Genomic DNA, 21,915 nt, shown 5'->3' on the forward strand with positions numbered 1-21,915 from the left:
TTTTGTGGCAGTGGTGTAATGCTGCATGAATACTGGCTTGGCTTGGGATAATGGATTTTCCGTGGAGTATATCTCTGCGATGGCATTGCTAGGCTGGCTGGAGATATGGTTTTGGGGGCGGCTGGAATCATGGAATATCGTAGGCTTCATGTCGCATGGCTGTCGGGCTAGGCGATGTCATCAGATTTGGGCAGTTAGGGCTGGAATTTGCATCAGAGATGGCTATATTATTGAAGCTATTGAAGCTATATACAATGAAAGATTGTTCCTAGTGCCTTCTTGGGGAGCTCAATAAGGTGACCAGATGCATTGTGGTAGCATTAACAAAGGTGACTGAGGCGGGGCGACGAGACGGGACGGGACGGGACGGGACCAGACGAGACGAGACGGGACGGGACCAGACGAGACGGGACGGGACAAAACGACAAGGTGAGACAAAGACTAGTCAAGGATACTTGCAGGAAAGGCGAAAGTGTGATGGCACTAGAACCGATAACAAGCTTATCTACTTGCTATCATCATCGCTCTTTGACAGACGACACTCCAACCTTCGCCGTTCAATTCATTTTGGTTTCGCCAACAGCATTTGTTATGCCTAAAAGTAGGCTCTTCGCGTCACTGCCGAATGAAGATGGCTGCATTGGAAAAAATGGAAGCTAAAGAGGCGCTACGCAACATCATCTCGGGACTGTGGTTCGCAATTCTCTATCGTTCAGTAGAACGACACACTGGCTACGACAAAGCGGTGCGCAAGGCCTCGCGATGCCGTGCAATCTGCAACCTTACAGCTTGTCTACGTGCTGGAAAGGAAGGCCTTGACGACCTCCAGTCGGCTTTAGAAGACGATGATTTACACCGATCCACAAACCGTTATCGAACTGTTATCCGAAGGGTCCTAATATTTATTGATAAGACTCTAAAAACAACGGAGAGCCTATATCGCTACCTAAAAAATGCGTTGCGGGATGTCATCGACTTAGTCGACGATGATGACGTCGACGACGCTGCCACGAGTTTATTATCTCAACATCTTCGACGTCAAGACCAACTGATAAACACCGATACCCATACAGGGCTTGAGTCATCTTACAACAGCTATAGCATATCTCTCGAAGCAACATTTAACAAGAGCACGCATCCACAGTACACAGTGCAATATGATTCACCAATCCTCATTTACGTGCAATCAGGGGATATAAATGCTACCCGAGCATTGTTGCAAGCGGGCATGGCCTCGATCTATGATGTCGATCCATACAACCTTGGACTACTTTATGTGAGGAAAGCATTCAGCTATTCCAAACTATTACTGATATACTATAGTACGCGAGTTATTATTGCTGGAGATGTTATGGAGCGATTAAGGCAATCCAAATGTGTAGAATGCTGATTCAAACGGGCGCGGATATGAATATGATGGGTGAGATTGGGAAGTTAGATATTCCAACCCTGGATGGTTCTATGTGGCTGCTGATCTCGTGCATCAGTACTCCTCTTCATACAATGGCTGACTCTGCTGTGGTGGAGAGGTGCAGAGATCTAAATTCGCCAGCTGTGATTGAAGTGGCACTTCTCTGCAACATGAGCAGCCATGAGCTTGTTGAAGAACATCGAACCGGTTACAGTCTCACAACACTTCATGAGACTCTTCTCGGCATCAATCTGGAAAATTCCAGCTTGCAGGAACACCCTCAGTCTTTACAGAGTCTTGGATCGCTTTCAGAACCAATCGACAAACCGGATTCGCGTGGTCGAAGTGCTCTTGCGTGGGCTGTCGAATACGGCATGGCTGATGCCGTTCGAATACTGTTGAGATTTGGCGCCGACGCCTGTCAATATAGAATATCCCATTGGAGCCAGCTCCCGATGCTACATCTTGTCATTGCTGGGCCCCCACCGCCTTTGGCATCAGGCTTCCTCGAGGTAGTTAAGATCTTACTAGCTACAGACATCGATATTAATGCAAGAGATGATGAGGCTTGGTCAGCTTGGCATGTAGCAGCATCTTGGAGATCTTATAATGTTCCTACGTGAGATTATGTGTACTCATAGTACTTGTGTGGAGATAGATTCGCCTTTCCTGCACGTCGTCTTTGCTTCGCAATTCCTCCAACATCCAAACGTTCGCCTTTCCTGCACCATCACTCTCATTTTCATATGATGGGCAGTCATGACGCATCCTTCCGGCGGCCCTCGAGCCATCGAGTACAATACACTAACCAATAGAAAGCCAGCATTCCTCGTTTTGGTTTCATCTGCAGAAGTAATTTGAGTCCGACATCTCAGGTTGACTACACTGGTATCTGCCTCGGCCATACTTCAGAAGGACTATTGGCCGCTGGGATAGCCGCTGGATAAATCTTGACTGGCATCATTGGTTTATTGATCCTTGGTCCCTTGACCAGGTTTGATACATGGGCGCAGCTGTTGGCTGGCGATATATTGCGGCGTTACGAAGCGTTGACTCTCCTCAATATCGCGGTCGATACGTGCAACCTCACGGCTGCCTTGAGCACGGCAGCTAGCCTTCGCATCAAAAACCCATCTCGGGGTCAAGCTCCTATAAAGCAACAGCGTTACCTTCTCTTCCCAAGCCAACCATCGACTCCAAGAACCCAAATACCATCCTTGACTCGGAAAGCCCGCATCTATTCAAAGTATGTGGAGCGGAACATACTCGCAAGATAAAACTGACTGCGCTAGGAACATGGCGCAACTCATCCCTTACGGCAAAACTGGCGGCCCAGTCCCAGTCAACAACTGCACTTTCACTTCCTGGGCGGGGGTTATTCAGAAAATCAAAGATTGCGAGTCATCAAGCTGCGAATACTCCGATAATTATGTCCCACCAGAGGAACCAAAGAAATAGGCAAGTGGAACGTAGACGACAGCAATCCACTAACCAGGGGGGTTGCTTGCCTTAGACGTTTTGCTAATCTTTGGTGTACAGTGAATAACTTCTTGGGGGAGACAATTGAAACTGAGGAAAAACGTGCTGCTTTCCAGAACATGTTTGTTCACTGCGCTCCTTACCGCCTGTATGGCAAACAAAGCGATCTACAATCATTCGTTTACTTAGCCAACAAAACACTTTGGAATCCAATATTCTTCATTCCACTCTCTCATGATATGAAACTATTGTAGAAAACGTTCACAGAAAGACTTTCAATGGCCAGGAATCATTGCTTGTTTGAACTTTGATCCATTGGGTTGTGCCATTAAAATGTTCGCTTCATCAACCCTAATGACCATGCTGGTGTGTCTGACCTTTGGTATTCATTCCTCATTGCCAGCACCAGCCAGCCAAGTGCATATTTCTTTCAATGACCAGATATCATTGCTCATTTTGGAAATTTGATCCACCGGGTTGTGCCATTGAAATGTTCGCTTCGTCAAACCTAATGGTGATCCTTCTGGCAGACATGAGTCAAAATCAATAATCACTGGCCTATCATCTTCGGTGATCATGATGTTATTCGGGTTGATGTCGTTGTGGATGAGGCCGACAGAGTGTATATGATGAATCCCACTCTCAATACCTTCGAGATAATGTTCCACCCTATCTGGGTTTCGGGGACCACTCCTAGAAAAGTCGTCCTTGCTGAGATGGCCTGGGTTTACTCTTTGCGTAAGAGTTTCCGCGTATCTCGTGAAACAGAGACCCGTAACTCGCCCATTGTGAACCTGGCAACCATGATACTGTGCGACGTTTGGATGAGGAGATTTCCGTAGAATCTCGCAAGCCCTTATATCGGTCAAAACAATATCGCAGATATTCAGCCCTTCCCCATAGGACATAAGATCGGGTTGCTTGACATAGTGGCCTTCCGGGGGAGCTTTTGGAGCTAAGGTGAATTCAGGAGAGTATGGAGGGCAGTATGATTCGATTGGAATGAGTGTAATATGCGTAAGTTCGTCCTGGTTGAACTCAATGTCTAAGTTTGGTCGAAGCCGCGATTTAGATCGCGCTTGGTACGTGTTGCCATCTTCGACATATAGAACTTTCGTATATTTATAACGAAGTACACCATTGTCAGAATCGAAACATTGCGAGACCCTTAGAAGCCTCAGGGCTTTGATATCATCTTGATGTCGTGTCGTAACCGGGTCCTACACATAAGCGTCCTGTTAAGATGTGCAAGGCAAGATGCACGAGACCACCCGAAAGACTTACCCTCTGAACATCCTGTCCTCCGATACTCTTATTGCCCCGAATGCCCAACAACCAACTTGTAGTACCAAGAATATGAACAAGTAAGCTCGATAGCCACAGCGAACTCCCAGAAATCCAGCGGAAGAGGAAGAACATTGTTGCTCGACACCACAACCCCGGGCACTTTTGGGGACCAGGTTTGGTGACAAGGCGGTGGGCCGATGCAACAGGGTTTAGCGTGTCATGGTCGCATGCCTTATCGTGTTGCGTAATACGTACCTCGAGACCTAAAACCCCCGCTAAGCATATTGTGGGTCATACATCCCGGCCAGCCTATTTGGCATGGCGCTAATTTGACGCTCACCCCAGGGTTTCTAAAATCGCAACGGTTACCGCTGGGATATTTCTACTATGACTCTGCCGCATTCACCACCTATCACTGGCGAATCCTACCGTCAACCGTCGACTGTTCCAACCAAGCAGCATATATATTCACGTCTTATCCCCTCTTTCTAGCCGATATGGCGCCTCGTGAAACAAAATCGAACGGCCATAAAGTTGGGCGGCAACCAGTTGCACCAAAAGACCACGGTGAGTTGCTCTTCGTTGTAACTACGTACTTCTTTGACTGATCATTGATAGGAAAGCGACCTCAAGGTATTAGAAAGGAGCGACCACAACCATCATCTCGTAAGAGCGCACGTATAGCAAATATAGAACGCAGCCAGGAACGAACCATATCCAAGGTCGGGAATACCGGACTCAAGCAAACCCTTCCTTCCCCAGCTTGTAATACTCTCAACACAGAGGCATGTTACACTCTCCTTCCGCTATGCTGCAGAACTAATTCAAGTCAAGTTTCCACATTCTGAGAATAGAAAACGAAAACGATCGCAAGAAGCCGAAAGTGTCCCTCTGTCAACGTCCAGGCCCACTCGAAAACGAGCGCGGACGTCACCTTCACAACCTGCTTTCGAGGACACATCCGGGGGGGTCACATTAAGCAAGGATAAAGCGAGCGAACTTGGCGAGAGGGAAATCGACCCAATCGAATACTGGACGGATAAACGAACGTGGCCTAAGGAGTACTTCAAGAGGGAGAACAGCATGAACCATTTACTTGCAAGAAGTCGACTTCTTCGCTTCGTAGAAAACAATCCGAAGCTGGCTCTATTACACCTAGCTCTACCACGCCTAGCGATCAGAAGCCGAGGGAAGTCAAAAGTGCTCCATATCACGATGCGCGTTATGAGAATGAACTAGCAACTAAAGGCAGCAGCTACATGGGCAAATCCAAATTGGGTGTCACTGATAACAATAAGAACTACTGCCAAACCCTTCTCGAGGCTGAGCAATCATTTCCCGTCGATTCGTTGTTTCACGATGACTTGTTTGAAGAAACTTGCGAGATGGTACGGAACAAAAATGAGGCTAGAGTCGTCCGTGATATTTCACCTTTGATCGTCCCTTCTGCGGAAACGCTGGCCATCCGTGGCGCCAAGAACCTCAAGGATTTAATTGAAAGCGTCAATGAAGGCTGGAATAATTCTATTCCTATTACTCAGACCCGTCCGCAACCCGACTATTCTGTAGGATTCCGGCGAGAGTCGTTTACTGAAGAGCCGCTTCAAAAGCTTCAACCTTTCGTTGGCGGTGTTATAGACACCTCTTACTTTATGGGAACGTACTATATGTACTTCCCATTCCTAACGTGCGAAGTAAAGTGTGGTGGTGCGGCGCTTGATGTTGCAGACCGACAAAATGCTCACAGCATGACTATTGCTGTGAGAGGTGTTGTGGAACTCTTCAGGCTTGTGAAGCGTGAAAATGAGCTCCATCGGGAAATTCTCGCCTTCTCAGTCTCGCATGATCATCGGACGGTGAGAATCTACGGCCACTATCCTGTAATAAGCGGAGACAAGGCAACAATCTACCGTCACCCGGTCCATACGTTCGACCTCACCGCGCTGGATGGCAAAGAGAAATGGACGGCATACAGGTTTGCCAAAAATTTCTATGAAATGTGGATGCCTACTCATCTCAAAAGAATCCGTTCAGCCATCGACGAGCTGCCACAAGATCTAGATTTTGAGGTCTCAGAGCAATCCGAGTTGGGTGAATCTGGACTTTCACAGGGGCTGGAGAGCCACTATCTCTCTCGCCAGTCAAGCCACAAAGCCGCATCTCTCCGAGAGGAAAGCCAGTCAAGCCGTGCTCCATCCCGAGATGTCACTCCAGACACTTCTTTATCTGAGGGGGTCGAGAGAGCAGCTAAAAAATCTTAAGAAAAGAGGTCGGGCAGTGGAGTTACATCAGTGAATGCCATATAGCGTTCAATAGCGCACTTTCCTTACATTACGCGTGGGCAGAGTCTGATACTGCTTGAGGGGACCATCCTATTTATGCTAAAGGAGTGTAGTTCTCTCATTTTCCAAGACTTTCCATGACTAACCAGGCTTGGTAACTGTAGTCGACATAAGAGAATCCCATAGAACCATCTCCTAGGTTCCTAGCCTATAGGAAGTGAAAGGAGGTCCAAGGTCAGAGTACCCCTATAGACAAATTATGTCATAACTTAACCAATCTTGTGGGTAACTAAGGAGCGATGACGTGTAATGAATCATAGAGGGTTGTAGAAGCTTTTGGAGCTATCGTTCATGTTCCTAGGCCTCTAGTTGATAGAGATATGTCATGTGTAGTATTAGCCCAGTAATGTCATGTAATGAATCATAGAGGGTTGTAGAGATATGCTATGTGGTCATATCGGCCCAGTAACTAAGGAGCAATGACGTGTAATGAATCATAGAGGGTTGTAGCAATCGTTGAGTAGTATTGCTCTTGTTGTTGGTGTGACAAGCCAAAATATGTATAGTGACTTGTAGGTTTGAGTGTCATACTGACATTCGTTGCACTCAGTTTGCTATCAAACTCAAGAGCAAACTTAGAAATCTGATCCTCAAACCTACAAGTCACCATACATATCTTGGCTTATCACACCAACAACAGAAGCAATACTACTCAACGATTGCTGCAAACTCTTCTACTACATCTGTTTATGCTACATACATCACGGCATATCATTTGGACACTCATTGAACAAGTTATTAAGAAAATCTCCTCCTTAAGGGGGTGGGCCAATACTACCACATGGCATATCTCTACCAACTAGAGGCCTAGGAACATGAACGATAGCTCTAGAAGCTTCTACAACCCTCTATGATTCATTACACGTCATCGCTCCTTAGTTACCCACAAGATTGGTTAAGTTATGACATAATTTGTCTATAGGTACTCTGACCTTGGACCTCCTTTTCACTTCCTATAGGCTAGGAACCCAAGAGATGGTTCTATGGGATTCTCTTACGTTCACTACATGATTAGCAAGCTAGTTGTGGGTCGCACTTGATTTCTAATACATTTACCAAGCCTGGTTAGTCATGGAAAGTCATGGAAAATGAGAGAACTACACTCCTTTGGCATAAATAGGATTGCCCTTTCCTTAAGAAAGGGCAAGCAGGCAATACAGTAAATCGACTATCACATACTTCCCCATCTTTTACGAGCTTCCAAGCATTCATCTTGTTACTCCTTGTTTCTGAAAAGTCAGTGAGGTGTTAACCTCTGACTTACCCCTGAGTTCCCAGACTCAACATTTGTTGCAACTTGTCTGAACAACTTCACTACATCACACACCTGATTGCTGCGTTGTGGAATAGTCTAAGCTACAACCCTTTGGCTCTGTTTTCTAAGACAGTGTGTTGTCTTAGTAAAATCATCCCTTCCTTGGGTGGCTAGATTCTCACATCTGGTGCACCCACCATTACATTGAGGAGGAGATTTCTAAGTTTGCTGTAAGGATGCCTCCTTACCTAGATACTCGAAGAACCTGTCTCAGAACTGTTACGGTCACTACAAGCATGAAATCCGATTCGGTGTGGTTTCGAACCAGTAGAGGAGCACATAGCGAGTTACACTATAGTGGGGGATGGTAAGGTTGTAGGGTTCAGGGTCGATGCTGTAAGGACACAGGGCACCCAGCTCACAGTAATAGCATATGAGAGTGCGAGTCAGAATGCTATCCTATAGGTCTACTACGAAGGATACAAAAAAGATGATGGGGAACCCCCGTCAGTCGATTTTCTCAAGTATCCGAAACCCATCCGACTCAGTTCCGACTCGGTTAGGCCATCCAAATGATCACACGTGACCCCGCAGCTACCCGGAGTCTACTCCCTAGAATGAGAGACGAGAAGGCATCCTTACAGATGCTGACCTGTTGCGGTGGAAGGATCAGGGTGTAATGGTGGGTGCACCAGATGTGAGAATCTAGCCACCCAAGGAAGGGATGAATTTACTAAGACAACACACTGTCTTAGAAAACAGAGCCAAAGGGTCGTAGCTTAGACTATTCCACAACGCAGCAATCAGGTGTGTGATGTAGTGAAGTGGTTCAGACAAGTTGCAACAAATGTTGAGTCTGGGAACTCAGGGGTAAGTCAGAGGTTAACACCTCACTGACTTTTCAGAAACAAGGAGTAACAAGATGAATGCTTGGAAGCTTGGAAAAGACGTGGAAGTATGTGATAGTCGATTTACTGTATTGTCTGCTTGCCCTTTCTTAAGGAAAGGGCAATCCTATTTATGCTAAAGGAGTGTAGTTCTCTCATTTTCCAAGACTTTCCATGACTTACCAGGCTTGGTAACTGTAGTCGACGTAAGAGAATCCCATAGAACCATCTCTTAGGTTCGTAGCCTATAGGAAGTAAAAGGAGGTCCAAGGTCAGAGTACCCCAATAGACAAATTATGTCATAGACAAATTATGTCATAGACAAATTATGTCATAGACAAATTATGTCATAGACAAATTATGTCATAACTTAACCAATCTTGTGGGTAACTAAAGAGCGATGACATGTAATGAATCATAGAGGTTCGTAGGAGCTTTTAGAGCTATCGTTCATGCTCCTAGGCCTCTAGTTGGTAGAGATATGTCATGTGGTAGTATGAGTGATGTCATGTAATGAATCATAGAGGGTTGTAGAGATATGCTATGTGGTAATATCGGCCCAGTAACTAAGGAGCGATGACGTGTAATGAATCATAGATGGTTGTAGCAATCGTTGAGTAGTATTGCTCTTGTTGTTGGTGTGATAAGCCAAAATATGTATAGTGACTTGTAGGTTTGAGGAGGAGATTTCCAAGTTTGCTCTTGAGTTTGATAGCAAACTGAGTGCAACGAATGTCAGTATGACATGATACCCCTCTTAAGGACGTTTGTTAGCTGTGTGCTTGCCCTTTAGCCAGGTGGCTTTCTTAGAAAAAAATTCTAGAATCAGCTTGGATGCATTTTTTAGATTTCTCTTAGGTTCCCAAGTGTTGTCACTTGTGGGATAGCCTTTCCACTTAACGAGGAAGTAGTCCTGACCTCTAAGTGTCTTTTTGTCAAGGATAGACTCTACTTCATATTCTGGTTGATCCAAAATCAGAACAGGAGGTGGAGGAGACTGAAGTGGTCTTAAGGAACTTTCTTGTGCCTTAGACAAGAGAGATGCATGGAAGACATTATGGATAGTCCAAGTAGGTGGTAATGCAAGCTCGAAAGCATTCTTGCCAATAGTCCTTGTGATCTTAAAGGGTCCAAGTCTTTTAGTATCAAGTTTGTCTGATGGTCTAGTAGTTGTGATATGTCTTCTAGACAAAAAGACTTGATCGAGATAGTCCTGGAGGCCCTTAAGGTAGATGATTCTTTCAGTAGCAGAAGGGTTTTTGAGATTTTCAGGACAATTAAGTTCTGCCACTTCAAACCTAGGGTGATAACCATAGTTTGCATAGAAAGGTGTCTCTTTTGTGGTGTTAGAGACCGTGTTGTTGTAAGCAAATTCTGCAAGATGGAGAAGATCTGCCCAGTTGTCTTGAGCATAGTTTGTATAAATTCTTAGATATTGTTCAAGTACAGAGTTGACTCTCTCTGTCTGGCCATCTGTTTGAGGGTGATAAGCTGTAGAAAAGCGTTGTTCCATGTTTAAGAGTTTAGAGAACTCCTTAAAAAAGTTTGAAGTGAAAACTGCTCCCCTATCTGAGATCCAGTGTCCAGGAATTCCATGATATTTAAAGACCACCTTGAGGAATAGCCACGCAAGTTCAGAAGCTGTGATAGTCTCATTGTAAGGCTCAAAGTGTGCCATTTTTGTGAGCCTTTCTACCACCACAAGGATAGAGTCATAAGGGGTAGCACCCCCTTTTGGGATAGAAGGAGGCAACTTGACTATAAAGTCAATGGATATGGAGTCCCATGGGCGTTCTGGTATAGGTAGAGGCTGCAAGAGGCCATAGGGCTTTTGCCGTGTAGGTTTGTTCAAGTTGCAAGTAGTGCAAGAAGATATATAGTCTTGAAGAGTAGTCCTTAGACTAGGCCAGTAGAACTTTCTTGTTAGAAGTTCATAAGTTTTTGCAAAGCCAAAGTGCCCTGCAGCTGGAGCATCATGGAACTGCTGTAGGAGGTGTAGCTGTAATCGTTTATCCCTTGGGACATAGATATAGTTCTTGAATAAGAGAAGTCCTTGCTGATTTTTTGAGAAATTTTGTAGTCCAACTTTCTCAAGAGAGGAGCCTTTCTTCTGGAGGTATTCCAAAGTTCTTTTGGCAAAGGGATCGTGGTTGTAAGCATTTTTGAATGCTTTAAGAAGTGTTGCTGAGGGTGTATAGTCTTTAAAGGTCTCTGGTTTCTGAGAAGAGGTAATGGGGGCAACTTGGTTTTGAGGGGATAAGTTTCCCTCTAAGTCCTCTGTAGTGCGAGGGTTGCTTAAAGATGCTGCTATAAGCTTTGTAGAGTCTAGCAGGGCCTTTGTATTGCTTGTTTTAGCAGAATCTTGGTAGTCATGTCTTCTTGAGAGGAGATCTGCTCTTTGATTCTTGGCCCCTGAGACATGTTTTATAACAAAGTCAAAACCTCCTAGTTGTTCAGACCACCTTGCTTGTCGTCGATTGAGCTGTTTAGTGGTTGTAAAGGTCAAGAGATTTGAATGGTCACTGTAAATAGTGATAGGATAGTTTGCCCCTTCAAGGTAGCATCTCCAATGCTTTAGAGAACATACTATGGCAAGCAGTTCCTTGTCTGTAATGGGATAGTTTTGTTCGGCTGCTGATAGCTTTCTTGAGTAAAATGCCACAGGCTGTAGCTCTTCTTGTTTGTCTTTTGGAGCTTGGTATAAGATTCCAGAAATGGCAAAATCTGAGGCATCTGTCTCAAGAGTGGCAGGTTTCAAGGGGTTAAAGTGTAGTAACATTTTCCCTTCTTTGAATTCTCCTTTAAGAGCATCGAAAGCATCTTGCTGTGTCTTATCCCAGTGATACAAAGTGTCCTTGTGAAGTAATTGAGTAAGGGGTAAAGCCAAGGATGTATATCTTGGTATAAACCTCCTGTAATAGTTGGCAAACCCAAGGAAAGACTGAACCTCTTTAATGCTGGAAGGAATAGGCCACGTTTGTACTGCTTTTGTCTTTTCAGGATCCATCTGAATGCCTTCTGTTGAAATTCTATGTCCCAAGAAATCAACTTGAGACATATGGAAAAGACATTTCTCAAGTTTGCAAAAGAGTTGTGCTTGAGATAGCTTCTCTAAGACTTGTCTAACATGTAGAACATGCTCTTGAGTGTCTAAAGAGTATATAAGAATGTCATCTAAGTAGACAACAACAAAGATATCCAAGTAAGGTCTTAGAATATCATTCATGAGAGCTTGGAAAGAAGCAGGTGCATTGGCAAGCCCAAAAGGCATTACCTGGTATTCAAAATGACCATAGCGTGTTCTGAATGCTGTCTTCCACTCATCACCTTCCTTGATGCGTATCAGGTTATAAGCTCCCCTGAGATCTAACTTGGTAAAGATCCTTGCTGAAGAGAGCCTATCTATGAGCTCAGGGATAAGGGGTAAAGCATATCTGTTTTTAACAGTGACTGCATTAAGGCCCCTATAATCAACACAGAGACGCAAGGAGCCATCTTTCTTCTTGACAAAGAGAATGGGAGCTCCTGCTGGTGAGGAAGAAGGTCTGATAAAGCCAGAACTAAGGTTCTCATCTAGGTATTCTCTGAGAGTTTTCAGCTCTAATTCAGATAGAGAGTAGATAGGGCCATAGGGAGGCATTGAGCCTTCTGCGAGTGGTATCTCATGGTCATAAGGCTGGTGCTTTGGCAGAATTGATGCCTTTGCCTTGTCAAAAAGATGTTGGTAGTCTTGGTATGCTAAAGGCAAAATGACCTCCTGAGATGATTTCTCCAAATCTGAAGTAGCTGCTATCTCCAGGACAGGTTGGAAAGGTTTAACCCATATCAGAGATGATATATCGTCCATAGTTTGGTCAAAATCCTTGATCTGGGACAAGTCTGAGTCTTGGACCTGAATAGGGGTAACTGAGGCTTGAAGGGTTTTTTCAGTATTGAGCTCCGGATTTGAGCCAAACCCAAGCGATAAATGCTTCCAATTGATAGTTGGATCATGCCTTTGAAGCCATGGAAGACCTAGGATGACTGAGTACTTCATTGGTATAACATCTAAAGAGATGGTGTCTGAAAATGTTGATTTTCCTAGGGGAATCTCAAGTTTGAGTACTGGGGTGTTGCAGGTAATGGAACCTGAACTGATAGGAGTTCCATCAATGACTCGGAGCAACTCTGGAGTGCGTTTGGGAATTGTAGGTAACTGGTGTGTCAAGATGAGGTCTTGAGATATAAAGTTGCCTGTTGCCCCTGAGTCTATCATAGCCCTTGTAGATAACACCTGTTGTTTGAAATGGAGTTGAATAGGGATTAACAGGTGTGTGAAACTCTGAGAAAGCACCATCGACACATCTTTGTTGTCTAGGGGAGAAGTTGTAGTCTCAGTTGAAGTTGTGCCTGGTGGGGATTTTTCAAGTTTTTCAGGAATAGCAGCTGTGACTGTGTCTGAGGCTGCTATATGTTTTGATTCAGCACTCCCTCGTGCTGAATAGCACTCCTGAATTCTGTGCCCCCCTTTGCCACAGTATAAACAAAGGTTGTTGTCCATTCTGTGTTTTCTTTCTTGAGGAGTAAGTTTACCCCTTTTCAGTTTTTGAGGGCTTCTTGTAGGCTGAGGTGCTGGATTTGCTGTAGATCTCTTTATAGAGGCATCTAAGTCCATAGGTTCAGGTGCTGAGTCCTTAGCAGTTGGTGTAGAGGTGTAATTGTTGAAATTTCTTGTTGGATGCCAGTCTTGGTTCTTCTCCTTTCTTCTTTCAAAAAGCCTATCATCAAGTCTGACAGCTTTCTCTATAAGCGTTTGAAGTGTTGTAGGGCATTCTTCTTTGCTGAGTTCATCCTTAATAGAGCTCTTGAGCCCTTGGTAGTAAGTGAAGACTAATGTAACGCTGACTTCTAAATGATAGAAGACACAGAGGTTCTCTTGCGTAAAGGTTTACTTATCAGAGGAGGCAGGGGATCAGACACAAAGGCTTCAAGTAACACGTTACTAGTATATAACAAATACTGTATTGAGTTGAGCACGAAGCTCCTATCTAAGGAAATACTATCTACTTATATAGTGGCGTCGTGCCTAGTGGACTCTTAGGACTCTTCTCATCATCCTGCGAGTCCATCACGTGCCTAGTGGACTCCTGGGAACTCACTCGAGTCCTCGGAGTCCTGGACTCTTAGGACTCTTCTCATCATCCTGCGAGTCCGTCACGTGATACTTTCAGAACTACTATTCCCCGCTGCCCCTCCAGGTACCAGGGCCGGTCTCATGCGACCTCCCTCCTTCCTGTCCTGTAGTTGGCCAGCCTTCTTGTTCCGTCGTAACACTCGCTCCCTTCCCCTGGGCATTCGTCTCAAATCCTATAAGTACGTCCATGTCCCCGGGACTCTGCTGCTCCTCAGCGAGTCCTTCAACATGCAACATGCCTACTGACACTGCCCGCAAACTCCAGGAACGCAACGATCTTGTCCGTCGAATAAAGAACCACGGATACGAACTACCCGAAATGGATTCTTGCTCGAACTGCGTGAGGCGAAACATTACTTGCGTGTCGTCTCCAAATGATTCATGGCGGTGCGCCGAGTGCGTTCGTCGCAACTTGAAAGAAAAGTGTGACTGTATGGGTCCTGAGCATCCCGACTGGGTGAAGCTCGAACGGGAGGAGGATCGCCTGGATCGCGAAGAGGAAGAAACCCTTTCGAAGTTACTTCGTCTGCGGAAGCAGAAACGCCTCATCCGAACCCGTGGTAAAGATATGCTCCGGCGAGGTTTGAAAACCCTCGACGAGCTTGATGCGGCAGAGGAGGCGGAACGTGTGGCTGCTGAGAAGCGTGACGCTGTTGAGGCTGAGGAACAGGCAGTTAGCGCTGCCTCCTCGTCTGTGACCGGGACCCCCGCTTCCTCCGATCCACTGGCCTACTCCCCTGCATCTTGGGATCAATGGCTGGCGGATGGCGGCGTCGATATTCCTCCAGCAGTTCTTTGCTGATGTTCCTTGTTGGTTCCCACGAATTATCCGTAAGTTCGTAATTTTCCCATTTTATCAAAAACTCTTCTCGACATCCTACTAACCTTCTGTCTAGGATCGCTTCGACCTCATATTCGATTATCTCATTCTCGGGTTGGAGTTCGGTGTCGGTCGCAATTGGGGTATTTCCTCTTGCTGGTTCCAGTAGTGAGACATGAAATACCGGGTGTAGTCTAGACTTCCTGGGTAGCTGCAGTCTGTAATTAACTGAGCTGACTTTGTTCAATATTTTGAATGGTCCCAATTTCTTGAAGTCCAACTTTGTGCTTGGTCGTTTCGTTTTGATATGTTTCCGGAGTAGGTATACTTTATCCCCCTCCTTGAAGGCAGGTTCCATACTGCGCTTCTTGTTTGCGTATGCGGCGGATCGTTCATTTAAGAATTGGATGTCCGTCGCAAGTTGTTCGTGGAACGATTTCAGTTGTTCCACCACGATCAGGGCTTGTTCAGCTCGTGATTCATCCGGTCTTGGTTGCCTATATGCTTCTGGCTGGTAGCCATAATTGGCAAAGAACGGTGAGACTTTCGTTGCTTCTGTCATCGCGCTGTTATATGCAAACTGTGCGATGGGTAAGATCTGAACCCAGTTATCCTGTTGATGATTGACATAGCTTCGCAGGTACTGTTCAAGGGTCTGATTTAATCTTTCTGTTTGGCCGTCTGTCTGGGGATGAAAAGCTGTTGATAGCTTATGATTTGTTCCCAGTAGCGCCATCAATGATTTCCAGAATTTCGAAGTAAAGAGCTTGTCTCTATCTGAGATGATTTCTTCTGGCATCCCATGATCGGCTAATATGACTCGAATGAAGGTATATGCGAGCGCCTCGGCGTCGCTAGCTTCTAGATATGGTATAAACTTCCCATATTTCGTGAGTCTTTCCGTGATGACGAGGATAGAGTCGTATTCTATTCCTGTTAACGGGTCCTTGGAGGGTGGAAGCTTGACGATGAAGTCCAAAGCTATTGATTTCCACGCTCCTTTTGGTACTGGTGTCGACTTGAGTTGTCCGTATGGCAGGTGCCTATTGGATTTTGACTTGCTGCAAATGTCGCACTCTCTTACCACTGTCTCTACCTGCTTCCTCATACCTGGGAAGTAGTAGTGTCGAGTGATTCGTTCGAAGGTTCGTGTTACTCCCTGATGACCGTGTGCTGGTAACGAGTGTTGTTCTTGCACCAGCGGGCGTCTCATTTGACTTGGGACATACACTAACCCTTTGTATCGAATCAATCCTTGTTCGTCGATGGTGAAGTCGCCTTCGACTTTGGACAAGACTCGCTTGGCGCATTCGTCTGTTGCGTAAGCTTTCTTGAGTCTTTCCTCGAGTTCTGTATCTTCGATGACTGAGATCGTCGCTAGTAACTCGTTGTACTGTATTCCTGCATCTGTTTTCTTCAGAATTGCTCTAGGTCTTTCTTTCTTTGGGCCGGCGTAGTCGGTCCGTCTGCTGAGAGCATCTGCTCTTGCATTCTCGGAGCCCTTGCGATAGGTTATCGTGAAGTTGTAGGCTGCGAGGGTTTCTGCCCAGCGGACTTGTCTGCGGTTTAAAACCTTGGTCGTGGTGAAGTATATGAGGTTCTTGTGATCCGTCCATACCTGCACAGGGTAGGTGGATCCCTCAAGATATACTCGCCACTGCTCAAAGGCAACGACAATAGCCAGTAGCTCCTTGTCGTGGATGTCGTAATTGAGTTCCGCGGGTGACAGTTTCCTAGAGTAGTACGCGATTGGTTTGAACTTACCGTTCTCATCTGGTTGATTCAGACATGCTCCAATTGCGAAGTCAGAAGAGTCCGTTTCGAGGATGATCTTCTTTGCAGGGTCAAATGTAGCAAGGATAGGTGCTTCCGTGAACTTCGTCTTAAGTTCCTGGAAAGCAGCCTCTGCCTTGTCCGTCCATTTGAATTCGAGATCCTTTCTGGTAAGCTCCGTGAGTGGTTGAGCTACCTTGGAATATCCCGAGATGAATCTTCGGTAGAAGTTGGCGAAGCCTAGGAAGGCTTGCACTTCCTTGACCGTGGTCGGTGTTGGCCATTCCAACACTGCCGTTACTTTTGCTTGGTCCATCTTGATGCCGTGCGTTCCAATAATGTAACCCAAGAATTCGACTTGGTTTTTATGGAACTCGCACTTCTCTGGTTTGAGGAGTAAGCTGTACCCCTTTAGTTTCTTCAGGACGAGTTTGACATGCTTGACATGCTCCTCATTGGTTGCTGAATACACCAGGACATCGTCTAGGTAGACAATGGTAAAGATGTCTAAGTATTCGTGCAAAGCATCATTCATCAGTCGTTGCATAGATGCGGGTGCGTTTGTTAGCCCAAAGGGCATGACTTGATACTCGAATAGGCCATAGCGGGTGCGGAATGCTGTTTTCCACTCTTCCCCAGCCTTGATTCGGATCAGGTTGTATGCTCCTCGCAGATCTAGCTTACTGAAGATCTTTGCTCCTTGAAATCTATCGTGTAGTTCGTTGATTAACGGCAGGGCATACCTGTCCTTGATTGTGATGTTGTTCAACGCTCGATAGTCCACACATAACCGTAGGGAGCCGTCTTTCTTTGGTACGAAAAGCACCGGACTTCCTGCTGGTGATGTGGATGGTCTGATGAATCCTTTCGCTAGGTTATCATCGATGTACTCCTTAAGTACCTTCAGCTCCTTTTCCGATAGCTGATATATTGGTCCGAACGGTGGACTCTTGTCTTTCTCCAAAGGTATCTCGTGATCCCATGGTTGGTGCTTAGGAAGCGCCTCATTCTTAGGGCCTTCCTGGAATAATCGCTCGTATTCCTTGTACTCCACCGGTATACTCGTCGGTGAGGATGCCTGGGCTAGGTCATCGAGCTCGGAGGTTGCACATAACTCCTTCCGGCCCTGGGAGGGTTTCTCCCGTTGTCGCGTGTCCGTCCGTTGTTCACACGCGCACTGGCTCATCACAACTTTCTCGTTCCACCAGTCGATCTGGGGGTTGTGTTTCTTGAGCCATGGCACACCAAGGATGCACGCATGGTTGTCCATGTGCACGATGTCAAACTGAATCGTTTCCTTGTGCCCGTGTAGCATGACCATTTCCAATGGGACCGTTTCGTGGGTCACCATTCCTTCATTAGTCGAGATGGGCTCTCCATCTACGACCATTAACGGGTATGGTTCGGTTTTCAATTGCGTCTTGAAACCTTGCGTGTCTGCTACTTTCTTTGTCATAAAGTTGCCCGTCGCTCCTGAGTCAATCATTGCTCGGAGGTGTCGCTGTTGTATCTTAGCGACCACATATAGTTGCATGCTGCCCGTCGTGGCGCATAGCTGGTCTGTACTAGGCCTTTTCATGTCGCTCGCCGGTGGCCTACCGTCGAGGACTCCTAGTTTTTTGACTCATCCGAGGAAGGATAGTATTCATCCGCTTCCAATGGTGGTCCTTGGGGAGATCGTTTCCCTCGCTCTTCTGCTTCGTCTAGCAGATGTGGGTATTTCTCGTATACCTGTTCGCTTTTGATAGGCAAGTCCCCTTCAGACTGGCTTCGCCTGAGGGCGTGAACTTGCTCTGCATCTCTGAAGTGTATCCTGGGCGAGGATCGGGGAAACAACTGATTCTGGTGTTTCTTTTTCCAGTGGAGCTTGCAATCATCTTCGCTGCAATACTCCCAGTAGACATACGCGTGCCAGGGATGATCAGTCTCTGTTGCGTCTGTCATTGATAGTTCCCGCTGTCCTCTCACCCATGCACTATCTTCCCTCGGAGGCGTGGAGAACGTGTCTAGTTGCTCCATGGCTCTCCTTTCGATGCGTGGAGTGGGTCTCGCATTTTCCCGTCGGAGCATATCTCTGGCTTTCTCGTCGTACTTCTTCAGGGCTCTCCTGCGGTCCTGGTAGTAAAGTTCGACGCTTTTCATATACTTCAGTTTAGCCATATGCTCGACATCCTTCTCCAGTTCTTCCGCTTCTTGGGCTTCCAACTTAGCTACGTCTTGGGACGTGCCAAGCAGCCTGCGGGTATTCGTTAGTTGGTCGTAGTATCTCCAGAGGTCATCCTTGCAGTCGTCCACCTTGCACTTTAACGGAAGTTCCTGTAACAGGTTCCCGTAGAGGTCTTTAAGCATGGGGATTCTCCTCTGGCCATTGGGCTTGTCTCGTTCGGCCCTAATCTTCGCGTGGGCGTGTTTTGCCATGCGTCTTACTACGCTCTTGCACCGTGGACTCATTGGTTCCGTAGGTGCGAGTTCATCGAAGGTCTCCTGTTCCGAGACGGTGAACGATTCCGCCTCCGACCCTTCATCTGAGCTCTCGTCTTCTGGGGTGCTTTCGCCGTTTATTCCCCAGTCCTGTTTGCTCACAAACGTTGCGTTCAACTGTCCTGTCCAGGTGGCATTGAGTTGTTTGCCGACTTTGCGTCCGCCGTTCCCTTTCTTTGGCTGTCTGCAGTCTCGGGCCATGTGGCCTGGCTTGTCGCAGTTAAAACAGAGTCGTTCCTTGAATTGTCTGTCTTTCTTAGGGTCACGGGGTCGTCCAGGTTTGAACGTGGCATCGAGTTCCATTGGGTCCGACCAACGGTTGTCTCGCGGGTGTTGATCCCGTCGTCTGCCCTCGTTTCCCCGGTAGGGGTAACTTTTCTTGGGCTTGTCATAGGTCCGACGTTCCTTCTGGAATTCGTATAGTCGATTGTCGATTCGGACCGTATGTTCGATTAGCGCTACCATGTCCGTTGGTTGTTGTTCCAAACGGGCAAGTTCCATACGTATATGGCTCTTCAGCCCACGTCGGTAGTGGCTGATGAGTGCGCTGGCGTCCCATCCTGTCTGATTGCCGTATCTCTGGAATTCTGTGGAGTATGTGAGGGCGCTGCCAGTCTGCTTAAGTGCAAACAGATGGTCTTCTGCGGTCTTAATCTCATCGATGTCTCCGAACATGCGTCGGATTTCCTTACAGAATCCATTCCAGCTGCCAAACATAGTCTGCGTAGTTGTCATGCTTCCATTGGTACTTTCATATTTGAAATAGTCCTTGAGGAATGGTTCGATCCATCGCAGGGCTTCCCCCCTAAGGTAGGACGCAGTCCACAGGGCATAGCTCTCCTGGGTGGGAAACTTCTCGTCATTGAAGTGCTGGTACAGTTCGACCTGTAGCAAAAACACCTCAAGTTCCTTTCGGTTGCCAGAGTAAGTGTCGGGCAACTTGACGCGTAGAGTTTCCTTGAGTTCGTTGACGGTGGGTGCGTCGGGCATCTCCTCATTCTCAGGCTTAGACCTCTGAGACGAAGTTGGCGTGGTGGGGGTTTTCCCCTTCGAACTGACGACAGACATGTTGCTTTGTGTGTAAGCCGGTACCTCGTAGAAGTGGTGCTCAAAGTGTAACGCTGACTTCTAAATGATAGAAGACACAGAGGTTCTCTTGCGTAAAGGTTTACTTATCAGAGGAGGCAGGGGATCAGACACAAAGGCTTCAAGTAACACGTTACTAGTATATAACAAATACTGTATTGAGTTGAGCACGAAGCTCCTATCTAAGGAAATACTATCTACTTATATAGTGGCGTCGTGCCTAGTGGACTCTTGGGAACTCACTCGAGTCCTCAGAGTCCTGGACTCTTAGGACTCTTCTCATCATCCTGCGAGTCCATCACGTGCCTAGTGGACTCCTGGGAACTCACTCGAGTCCTCGGAGTCCTGGACTCTTAGGACTCTTCTCATCATCCTGCGAGTCCGTCACGTGATACTTTCGGAACTACTATTCCCCGCTGCCCCTCCAGGTACCAGGGCCGGTCTCATGCGACCTCCCTCCTTCCTGTCCTGTAGTTGGCCAGCCTTCTTGTTCCGTCGTAACAACTAAGGCTTCTTCATTCCAAGTCAAGTGAGAAGTGATTCTCCTAAATTCTGTTGTATACTGAGCAGCAGAGGTCTTTTGACATAGCTTCTGTAGCTCTCTTTCTGCTGTAGCAGTTTCGTTGATGTCTCCAAAGGTCCTGGTAAGTTCCTCTTGAAACTGGTCATAAGAGGTAATCAAAGGTGTAGTGGTATTTTGGTTGTTGCCACTAAGTCTTCTAAGATATGGCTCAAAGAAGTTGAATGCAGATCCATGGAGGTAGCTGGCAGCGAAATATATCTTCTGAATATCTGAGGTGAACTGATGAGGCCTGAGGGTGAAGTAGATGTCCAGTTGCATAAGAAATCCCTTCAACTTCCTCCTGTCTCCATGGTATAAATCTGGTGTTTGCACTTTAGGAAGTGCACCTGGGGTACCCGACATAGCCAGAGGAGCTGTGGGAAGCTCTGTATGATGTGTCTGAGTTGAGGATTGTGTTGCTGAAGTGTTGGCTTGAAAGGTGTTTTCCAAATTCTCAAGTTTGTTTGCTATATTTTGTATAAAGGCAAACAGTTGTTGCATCTGCTGTTCAGCAGTAGTTGTAGGAGCTTGGTCGTCCTCCATTGTAGTATCGAAGTGCTGCTATAGAAATAGTTGAAGCTTGAAGCAGACAAGGTGTAATGGTGGGTGCACCAGATGTGAGAATCTAGCCACCCAAGGAAGGGATGAATTTACTAAGACAACACACTGTCTTAGAAAACAGAGCCAAAGGGTCGTAGCTTAGACTATTCCACAATGCAGCAATCAGGTGTGTGATGTAGTGAAGTGGTTCAGACAAGTTGCAACAAATGTTGAGTCTGGGAACTCAGGGGTAAGTCAGAGGTTAACACCTCACTGACTTTTCAGAAACAAGGAGTAACAAGATGAATGCTTGGAAGCTTGGAAAAGACGTGGAAGTATGTGATAGTCGATTTACTGTATTGTCTGCTTGCCCTTTCTTAAGGAAAGGGCAATCCTATTTATGCTAAAGGAGTGTAGTTCTCTCATTTTCCAAGACTTTCCATGACTTACCAGGCTTGGTAACTGTAGTCGACGTAAGAGAATCCCATAGAACCATCTCTTAGGTTCGTAGCCTATAGGAAGTAAAAGGAGGTCCAAGGTCAGAGTACCCCTATAGACAAATTATGTCATAACTTAACCAATCTTGTGGGTAACTAAAGAGCGATGACATGTAATGAATCATAGAGGTTCGTAGGAGCTTTTAGAGCTATCGTTCATGCTCCTAGGCCTCTAGTTGGTAGAGATATGTCATGTGGTAGTATGAGTGATGTCATGTAATGAATCATAGAGGGTTGTAGAGATATGCTATGTGGTAATATCGGCCCAGTAACTAAGGAGCGATGACGTGTAATGAATCATAGATGGTTGTAGCAATCGTTG

At 46.3% G+C, this 21,915-nt stretch overlaps 3 protein-coding genes across 3 annotated transcripts; 2 read left to right on the forward strand and 1 right to left on the reverse strand.

The window, feature by feature from the left end:
- The first annotated feature begins 281 nt into the window (after nucleotides 1-281).
- VC83_00155 (uncharacterized protein) lies at nucleotides 282-2,986 on the forward strand. The gene is made up of 4 exons (XM_024463851.1): nucleotides 282-1,276; nucleotides 1,324-2,657; nucleotides 2,704-2,869; nucleotides 2,951-2,986. Exons 1-2 carry the CDS (start codon nucleotides 626-628, stop codon nucleotides 2,032-2,034), a joined length of 1,362 nt encoding a protein of 453 aa, XP_024328634.1. The 5' UTR covers nucleotides 282-625; the 3' UTR covers nucleotides 2,035-2,657; nucleotides 2,704-2,869; nucleotides 2,951-2,986.
- VC83_00156 (uncharacterized protein) lies at nucleotides 2,987-4,564 on the reverse strand. The gene is made up of 2 exons (XM_024463852.1): nucleotides 4,175-4,564; nucleotides 2,987-4,110 (listed from the first exon to the last, which is right to left on the reverse strand). The coding sequence occupies exons 1-2, from the start codon at nucleotides 4,307-4,309 to the stop codon at nucleotides 3,277-3,279; spliced, it is 969 nt and encodes a 322-aa protein (XP_024328633.1). The 5' UTR covers nucleotides 4,310-4,564; the 3' UTR covers nucleotides 2,987-3,276.
- VC83_00157 (uncharacterized protein) lies at nucleotides 4,565-6,514 on the forward strand. The gene is made up of 3 exons (XM_024463853.1): nucleotides 4,565-4,744; nucleotides 4,796-4,962; nucleotides 5,012-6,514. The coding sequence occupies exon 3, from the start codon at nucleotides 5,437-5,439 to the stop codon at nucleotides 6,436-6,438; it is 1,002 nt and encodes a 333-aa protein (XP_024328632.1). The 5' UTR covers nucleotides 4,565-4,744; nucleotides 4,796-4,962; nucleotides 5,012-5,436; the 3' UTR covers nucleotides 6,439-6,514.
- The last annotated feature ends 15,401 nt before the right edge of the window (nucleotides 6,515-21,915 follow it).

Source organism: Pseudogymnoascus destructans (genome assembly GCF_001641265.1).
Source record: "Pseudogymnoascus destructans isolate 20631-21 unplaced genomic scaffold scaffold_1, whole genome shotgun sequence".
Lineage (NCBI taxonomy): Eukaryota > Fungi > Ascomycota > Leotiomycetes > Thelebolales > Thelebolaceae > Pseudogymnoascus > Pseudogymnoascus destructans.

Coding starts and splice junctions, on each gene's coding strand:
- VC83_00155 (XM_024463851.1), top strand. CDS start 626: ATGAAGATGGCTGCATTGGAAAAAATGGAAGCTAAAGAGGCGCTACGC. Junction 1,277..1,323: donor ACAACCTTGGACTACTTTAT/GTGAGGAAAGCA, acceptor GATATACTATAG/TACGCGAGTTATTATTGCTG.
- VC83_00156 (XM_024463852.1), bottom strand. CDS start 4,309: ATGTTCTTCCTCTTCCGCTGGATTTCTGGGAGTTCGCTGTGGCTATCG. Junction 4,111..4,174: donor GAGGACAGGATGTTCAGAGG/GTAAGTCTTTCG, acceptor GCTTATGTGTAG/GACCCGGTTACGACACGACA.
- VC83_00157 (XM_024463853.1), top strand. CDS start 5,437: ATGGGCAAATCCAAATTGGGTGTCACTGATAACAATAAGAACTACTGC.